This window comes from Meleagris gallopavo, chromosome 23 (assembly GCF_905368555.1).
Source record: "Meleagris gallopavo chromosome 23, MGAL_WU_HG_1.1, whole genome shotgun sequence".
NCBI classification, from domain to species: Eukaryota; Metazoa; Chordata; class Aves; order Galliformes; family Phasianidae; genus Meleagris; species Meleagris gallopavo.
In genome coordinates, this window is record NC_139426.1 from 4,655,808 (window position 1) to 4,663,162 (window position 7,355).

The following is a 7,355-nucleotide window of genomic DNA, read 5'->3' on the forward strand; positions in this document are numbered from 1 at the left end:
TCAGAATTTATGCAGGATGGCTGAAAATAAATTATGCATGCCAAGAATTTAAGCAACACTTCAAGTAACAGCTTTAACATGAAAGCATCTGTTCTGAACACAGCCTTTTCATCTTCTCGTTAAATTCACAAATGCCACTGTGCTTACAGAGCTATTTTGTTAGAACAAGTTTGGCAAATTTACGGTCTCCAAACGAGGAGGGAGAGTGCCTTTGGTTGACACTGACAGAATTCTTCTTTGCATATTCACAGTTTGTAAAGAGAGAATTTTCCATGCAGATGACACTCAGTGGGAGTCGCTCAGATGTCTCCCTAGCTGCACGTCAGTTCCTACCTTTCTGTACGACGTAGACAGCAAAGTCAGCAGCAAATTAGTGAGTGGTACAGAATCTATCAGCCTCTGGATTCTCTGGATCGATGTGCTTTGAGCCATGATATCCAGCACTGCTGGTTGGCCATCACTCTCCCAGCCCTGGAGGACAGCATTGAAGAGAGAATTTAAAGCGTGTTTCAGTGGAGAAGGGCAAGTGTTTCACAAGAACTACCTACACACCTTGTGCAATGCCTCCACTTGCAGATCTTGAAAGAGGGATGACAGCAATTTGATGGCGTGATTTGCAAGCACCACTGACAGAACACCAAACCCTTGATGTCTACAGAAAAATAAAAGATAAAATGTAATCGCAGGGGGAAAAAAAAGCAGACTGAGTGAGGTGACTGAGGAGCTGCTTTGTTAAATTGAAAAAAAAGGTGACTCATTTTCTTTTCAAGAATCAAGACTTGAATTTCACATGGCGAGACCAACAAGACTCCATAGTAATTGTCTGCTCTGCACAGTTACAAGGACAATGATTACCTCAGTGGGGTCTTTACATACCCTTTTCCAGGTCCCAGTTTGGGAGACCCAACGCCCTCCTTCGTCCGAGCAATGATGTCTCTGACACGAAGAGCAGCCAATGGATCTTTCTCTTTCCCCTTATCAGCCAATGCTGTGGGGCTGAGGTTCAAGATGAGGAAGAGACTGTTTAGCAAACACCAGGCCCCAAGCAGCTGGAAGTTCTGATAATGCTATCATCCAAAAAGTTAAGGGGAAAAAAAAAAATAGAAAAAAAAGAAACAGCGTGAATCCAAATGCCAAAACACAACAGCATTGTAAGAGCTTCCTGAAGGGCACAGATCCTACCTCACCCCCTGCTCGGCGTGAATTGCTGATGGCTTGTCCAATCATTTCATAGATTTCAAGCTGCAAAGAGATACAGAACCACAGCAGTGTTTAAGCACTGGACTGGGCAATAACTAAACCAGCCCACACACTTTTAAAACTCCTGATATGATTGCTGTTTCCTACCCACAATTAGCCAACCCAATTACTTTATCAGCCAGACTAATACCTGGAAATAATATACATGTACTGCATTCCAAACACAATACAAATTCATACAAATTCAAATACAAATACATTTCACTTGCCAAGAATGAAAAAAAACCAAATGCACTCTTTCTCATCTACTTACACATTTCTGTACAATAGTAGCAGCATCATTTTCATAATCTTCTTCTTTGGAACTTGTAGATCCAGTCCGTACCTGCTGAGTGGTACCCACGTGTAGGATGGCCATACAAGTTGCCACACTCACACCTGGATGAAAATAAGTGAAGGGAACAGTCTTCTTATAAGCCAATCTTCCCATTTAGCACATAGAAACAAGCAGTATCAGACACGCACACAAGTTATGCTTTGAACATTAAGAGAGGGAAGAAATTGCAGGTTATTAAGAAGGTGCCGAGTCACCAAGTTGCACTTGCAGAACATACCAGAACCTCAGTACCACCAGAACAAAGCTCACACTGCCCCAGGCCCCACATTATGCAGTATGGGGTAAAGCTGTTGCATCCATAATGAAGATTACTTGTGGGGTGAGCCATGAACGTGTGGGTAACAAAGGAGAGAAGAAGCAAGAATGACTAAAAACAGAGAAAATCAGTCACCTGCATAGAGACAGCTGAGAGCAAGAACAGTCACATCTTGGAGCCGTGTGGGTGTCAGGGGCTCCAACACAGGCAGAGACAGAGTATCCAGTGCCATGGTCACATCTATCACCAGCGAGTGAAATCTACAGTAACAACACAGGTTAAGGATCAGCAATGCGATCTATACAGTGCTCATGGGAGCAGCACGATATTTTCTCTCATACAGTGCATCCAGCATACACCAAAGAAGAGTGATGACACAGCCTTACCCATTTCGTACAGCAGTGGCATCTGCCACCGTGGCTGGCATAATAAAAAATGAGTTGGCTGACACGGCATCTTGAAACCGATTGATGTATCTCAAGAAGTATGGGAGGTTCAGGCACACTCGCAGCAATTTTTCAGAACCACCTACCAAACAAAAACAGTGTTTCACTGTTACTGTGCCACGGGAGGGCTTCTAAGCAGAACAGATCTAACAGCCATCAGAAGAAATGCTTGCTCTTGCACTCTTTATCCCCGCAATGCTACAAAGCTGATCCTCACCCAGTTCTTGCAAGCTGGCTACATTCTGTGCAATGAATATGCTTTTTGTTTTTGCTGCAGAGGTTTGATCTGCGGAAGCTTGATCCTCGTTTTCTCCTTCAACCTAAAATCAAGCACATACTAAATATATCATGGAAACATAAAAAATATAGGGCACTGCAATGACTCTACAAAGCAGCAAGGTGCATCAGCAACAGAACTCAGAGAAGTCCTTGAGTGCGCTGATATTCATGTTAGAAATCAGGCTGCTTTTATTCTGGGGCTGTTTACCTGCGTCTCTGGCATGATAGATGGTGATGCTGAGACTCTGGGGTTAAAGACTGATGTCAGCTGATTCAGGAAGTTCATCTGTACTTCTTTCTGCCTTAGCTCTGGGCTCACTGGGGAGGCCAACTCCTTCTGGTCCTCTACTGCAAGGTGAACAGCAAAACATCATTTCACACATCAAAGCACATAACATTTGATATAGCTCGCTCCACTGCCACAGCAGTATAATCACCCACCATCAGAGAGGGTTTTGATGGTCTGAGGCAGCTTGGCTGATTTCATCATTGCTGTGAAAGTGATGATTTCTGTTCGATCCAGGCGGCTGCAGCCTGTGCACAGCCCCTTTATCAGCAGAATGAGATGTTTCTACAAAGAAAAAGGCATCACATACATCATAAACTCTCTCGATTCCAATTATTTTGTGGCATCCCTTACCCCTCAGCTGCTGCATTACGAGTAATGCAACCGCAGCATCTGAGACCCAATCTGATCTCATAGCAAAGATCGTGATGGTACTCTTGCTTTGTACAACATCGGAGCAAATATTTATAGAATTAGAGGCCAGAGTCCGTTTTTTTGCTCTCAGGGCCACGTGGTCAAAATCTGTGCTTACCTGTGAGACAGCGCACGCTTCGTCTGGGTTCTCCAGACGCAGAAGGGAGAACTCAATCAGGACTTTACATGCTGCTGCCACCGACTGCAATTGGTTTCTGGGTACTGAAAAAGCAGATGGTTCCATCAATTAGGGCAAGTCTTTAAGTAAATTGGTATAGCATGTTCTTAATGCTTTCAATAAAGTAGAATGCTAGGCAGAATGCACGCATGCACTGTCTAACAGAGAAATGCAGCGTCAACTTGGTCTCATTAAAATGTAACCTAAGAAATGTCAGGAAAGCAAGGATAAAACCTTCTAACACAGGTGTATACGATGGCTTTCCTTGCAACATTTATGAGTTAGTACTGTCAGAGCTTAGAGAAAAAGCACACAAAACAAGTTTACCCAAACTACCTTTCTGCTGAAAAAAGAGATATATACATGCAACCAAAAAGCTGCCACCACCCATCAGTAGGTGCCCAAATGCCAAAACTAGACAAGTTTCCCTTTCCATCTGCCAGCAGGACATGAACTGCTCTGTGTTCTATGTTAATATCTGTTTCAGAAATGGGGCCTGAGACAAATCCCAAAAGAACAGGTTGGGCCTACTTTTACTATCCTTCAGTTGTTGTACAAGGGTAAAATTGAAGGATGGAGAACACTTACTGAGACCACACACAGTAGTGATGTAATGTGTTGAAAGTGCAACAAAGGAGGAGTAAAAAGGCTCGTATTGTTTGTCGTGGTGCAAGATTTCTGATTCACTGCAATAGGAGAAGAAGGGATACGTCAATTTGATACGGCACAATAGCGGCTGCCATACAACACTCAGAACATGATATATCCATTAACACGTGTAAGACAAGATCATTAAGATCACACACTCTTTCCAAATCAAAGTGTTGAGGACAGGATCTTGTCCTGCGTCCCATTTGTGTATCCTCGGGCTTGACTCCTGCAGCAGAAGACAGATCAGGGCATCAGGACTACTGCCTGCAGTAGAAGTTTAAGAAAATAGCCCCCAGTACGGCCAGTACTTTTCCTTTACATCACCAGAAGTCAGCCTCTCTAACAATCACCCTCCTGTCAGCTTTCATTAATCTTTAAGTTCCTCTAAAGTCAGCTGCCCGTAAAGTTGGGGCTGTTTGTTCTGCTGATGCCAGGGCTGCAGCACAGGCAGAGCCAACAGCAGTTTATGCAATTCTGCAAAACAGAAGGATCAAAACAGCCCATTGCATAACAACAACAAATACTCAATGCGGCATGTGCACAAGCAGAGGAGCAAAGAGTTTTGGCAGGTAGCACAGAGTCCAGAAGAATGCATCTGCTGTCATCAGCCTCGTGGGCAGGGGGTGGTGATTTCAGAGCTTTACAGCAGTTTGCCATTTTTCCCTGCACACAAATCAACACCAAGTGAAAATTCAGTGTCAACTCAAAGCTAAAGTAAAAACTGTAAAGCAAAAGATGTGTCAGTACAGTCAAATGTCTGAGGTTTCCCTGTGAGGCCTGCTGATCACAGAGAGCGTCCATGCTTTGCAGAGATGACACACTGAAGGCAGCTGTGGGAAGGCTTCGCCCCACGTCCCATCTGCACCAACCTGAAGGTGGCCACAGCAAGAAGCAGAGCTCTGCCTGCAGGGCTAGGCCAGCCCATGAGTCCTCCAATAAAACAAAGTGGTGTGGATGTCCGCTTATTAAATACTTAAATTAATTGCCTTCCCATTTGCAGATGACAGAAACGCTCAGGCAATGAGCAAGTTGGATGAAAAGATGGCACGACAACTTCACTCAGCTTCTGAAAACAGCAGCTCCTCCACCTCTGGGAAAAAGGAGGAGCTGCTAGGAGGCAGAGGCTCCACTCCCAACCAAAGGGACAATTCCTCAAGCTTGGCAACAACCAGCACTACCAGACACTGGATGCGCCAACGCATTCGTGCTGCTGTCAGACACTCATTTTGCTCACCTTCTGCTTTACAGCCAGCTCTAAATTAGTGGCTGTAGGTGCACACAATGTATTTTAAGAGAACAAATTAGAACAGTTTGGGAGTAACGGAGCACAGAAGAAATTGGCAGCTCCAAATGAGCTCGCTGTCAAGCTGAGCAACACACACAATACCTGCAGGGATAAGAACAGAAAAGTGCAGATACTTGAACCAGACAGGGATTTTCACCCCAATTGGACAATAAGAGGTTTGAGATTTATTTAAACGAGCTGTGGTCTTGTTAGGGCAGTGAAAAGTGGAAGGCACCTGTCTGCTAATCATCAAGTCCTTGCAAATAACAAGAAAAAAGGTAACAGCTTAACCTGTAATGTTCAAGTGTTATACTGTATATGTATATACATATGTATATACAACGAAACTTGTTCAGGCTATTGTGCTGTGATTTACTGCTTTAATAACATTTGCTTACCAGGGAAAATCATTACTCGTGCTAACTAAGAAGCCAGCCATCAATATAACACTTCAGCAATGAATACCACCTCATTCTCACTTCTGCTTCCAAATCTCAACCAGCCAGAAATAGACCCTTTATGTAAGGCAGCAGCACAAAACAGCCTCCACCATGGAAAGGTACAACAGCAGGTGCAGTTCTTTTACTGTTGAAAACCTTTCCTGAAAAATCAGCCTCATCTGACTGTCACAGACTTCGTAAACTGCGTTCCTCTGCAGCTGGGTCTTTCTATGTTAGTATTTCTATGATTTTTGTCAATAAATGAGACCAACATCTATTCATTCCTGAGTATGCTTTCTAATAAGAGGACATCAGGGAGTTGATGATTCTTAAACTTAGGAATAGAAGAGCTATCAAGAAAAGGAGAATCTTAATTCACTTTGAAAAGAACAATGTTGGTGATTTCGCTGTTGTAGCACCAGAATATCCAACACGTTGTGGACCAACCAGCCAACCCCCTCACTACTAACCTGCTAAAAAAAAATTGACAAAGAGATCATCTTTTAATGAGAAGTCCAAAGATAGGCTGTTTCTTAGAACAGCAGAGCATGGTTCTGCACAGCAATGAGCTATTTTTTCTCCTGCACTAGGCGTGACACAAAATCTTCTGCCCTGCAGGACTCCACAGTTCTACAGGGTTTGCTCAATGTCAGGGGAGGAAGCACACCTCTCTCAGCAACATTTCAAGGAATCACTCAGGTTGGAAAAGTCCTCCAAGGTCACCACGTCCGACCCCAACCCACTCCGTGTAACCACTGCCCACATCTCTGAGCTCCACATCTCCACACCGAACACCTCCATGGCCGGTGACCCCTGTGCCAGCACATCACTGCTTTTCTGGTGCAGCAACCCGAGGCCGTTCCCTCCCATCCTATCGCCGGAGAAGCGCAGAGGCCGACCCTACCTCAGCACAGCCTCCTTCCAGGAGCCGTAAAGCGATGAGTTCTCAGAGCCTCCCCTTCCCCAGCCCGACCCATCCCCTTCCCTCAGCTCCCCGTAGCGCAGACGTCTCACAGCTCCATTCTATGGACACGCTCCAGAGCCCCAACGCCTTTCTTACACTGAGGGACACAACGCCACACACAGCACCGAGGCGCGGCCTCACACAGCCGAGCGAAAACACCTCAGGGCCGCACGCAGCCTGAAGGGAAGCAAGGCCCGGCGCCCACCCCGCGGCTGCCGCCCTCACCTCTCGATAACGGAGGCGAGAAGCTGAGGGAGCTCTTTCATCTCGAAGGCCGAGTAGGAGGCGGAGAGCAGCGGCCGCACCGCCACCTCCCAGCCCGGCTCCGCCGCGCCGCCGCCCGCCGCCATCTTGCCGCTGTGCTGCGCCGGGGGGGGCGGCGGCGGCCGAGGGGAGAGGGGGGTGGAAACGGGCCGGAAGCGGCCCCCCCACTGCGGGCAGCGAGACAGGAAGTGAGGCAAAGCGCATGCGCGCGTCCAGCACCCTGATTAGAGGAGGAACAGCGAGCCTATGCGCCTGTGCAGTACGTGAGTCAGCAGGATTAGGGGTGGCGCATGCG

The 7,355-nt window shown here is 46.2% G+C and overlaps 1 protein-coding gene across 5 annotated transcripts in view; it reads right to left on the reverse strand.

Moving 5' to 3' along the window:
- UBR4 (ubiquitin protein ligase E3 component n-recognin 4) overlaps positions 1–7,251 on the reverse strand; it is a 67,634-nt gene extending 60,383 nt beyond the window's left edge. For all 5 annotated transcript variants that reach the window (XM_085242195.1, XM_019622358.2, XM_085242194.1 and 2 more), the window contains exons 1-13: positions 7,022–7,251; positions 4,045–4,142; positions 3,397–3,500; positions 3,020–3,149; positions 2,787–2,926; positions 2,517–2,619; positions 2,240–2,381; positions 1,989–2,113; positions 1,514–1,638; positions 1,183–1,242; positions 877–1,067; positions 553–652; positions 334–471 (exon numbers count right to left, since the gene is read on the reverse strand). In XM_085242195.1, coding sequence (XP_085098321.1) covers positions 334–471; positions 553–652; positions 877–1,067; positions 1,183–1,242; positions 1,514–1,638; positions 1,989–2,113; positions 2,240–2,381; positions 2,517–2,619; positions 2,787–2,926; positions 3,020–3,149; positions 3,397–3,500; positions 4,045–4,142; positions 7,022–7,146 — 1,581 coding nt within the window. In that variant the 5' untranslated portion in view covers positions 7,147–7,251. The remainder of the gene's footprint in view (positions 1–333; positions 472–552; positions 653–876; positions 1,068–1,182; positions 1,243–1,513; positions 1,639–1,988; positions 2,114–2,239; positions 2,382–2,516; positions 2,620–2,786; positions 2,927–3,019; positions 3,150–3,396; positions 3,501–4,044; positions 4,143–7,021) is intronic.
- Positions 7,252–7,355: the final 104 nt, after the last annotated feature.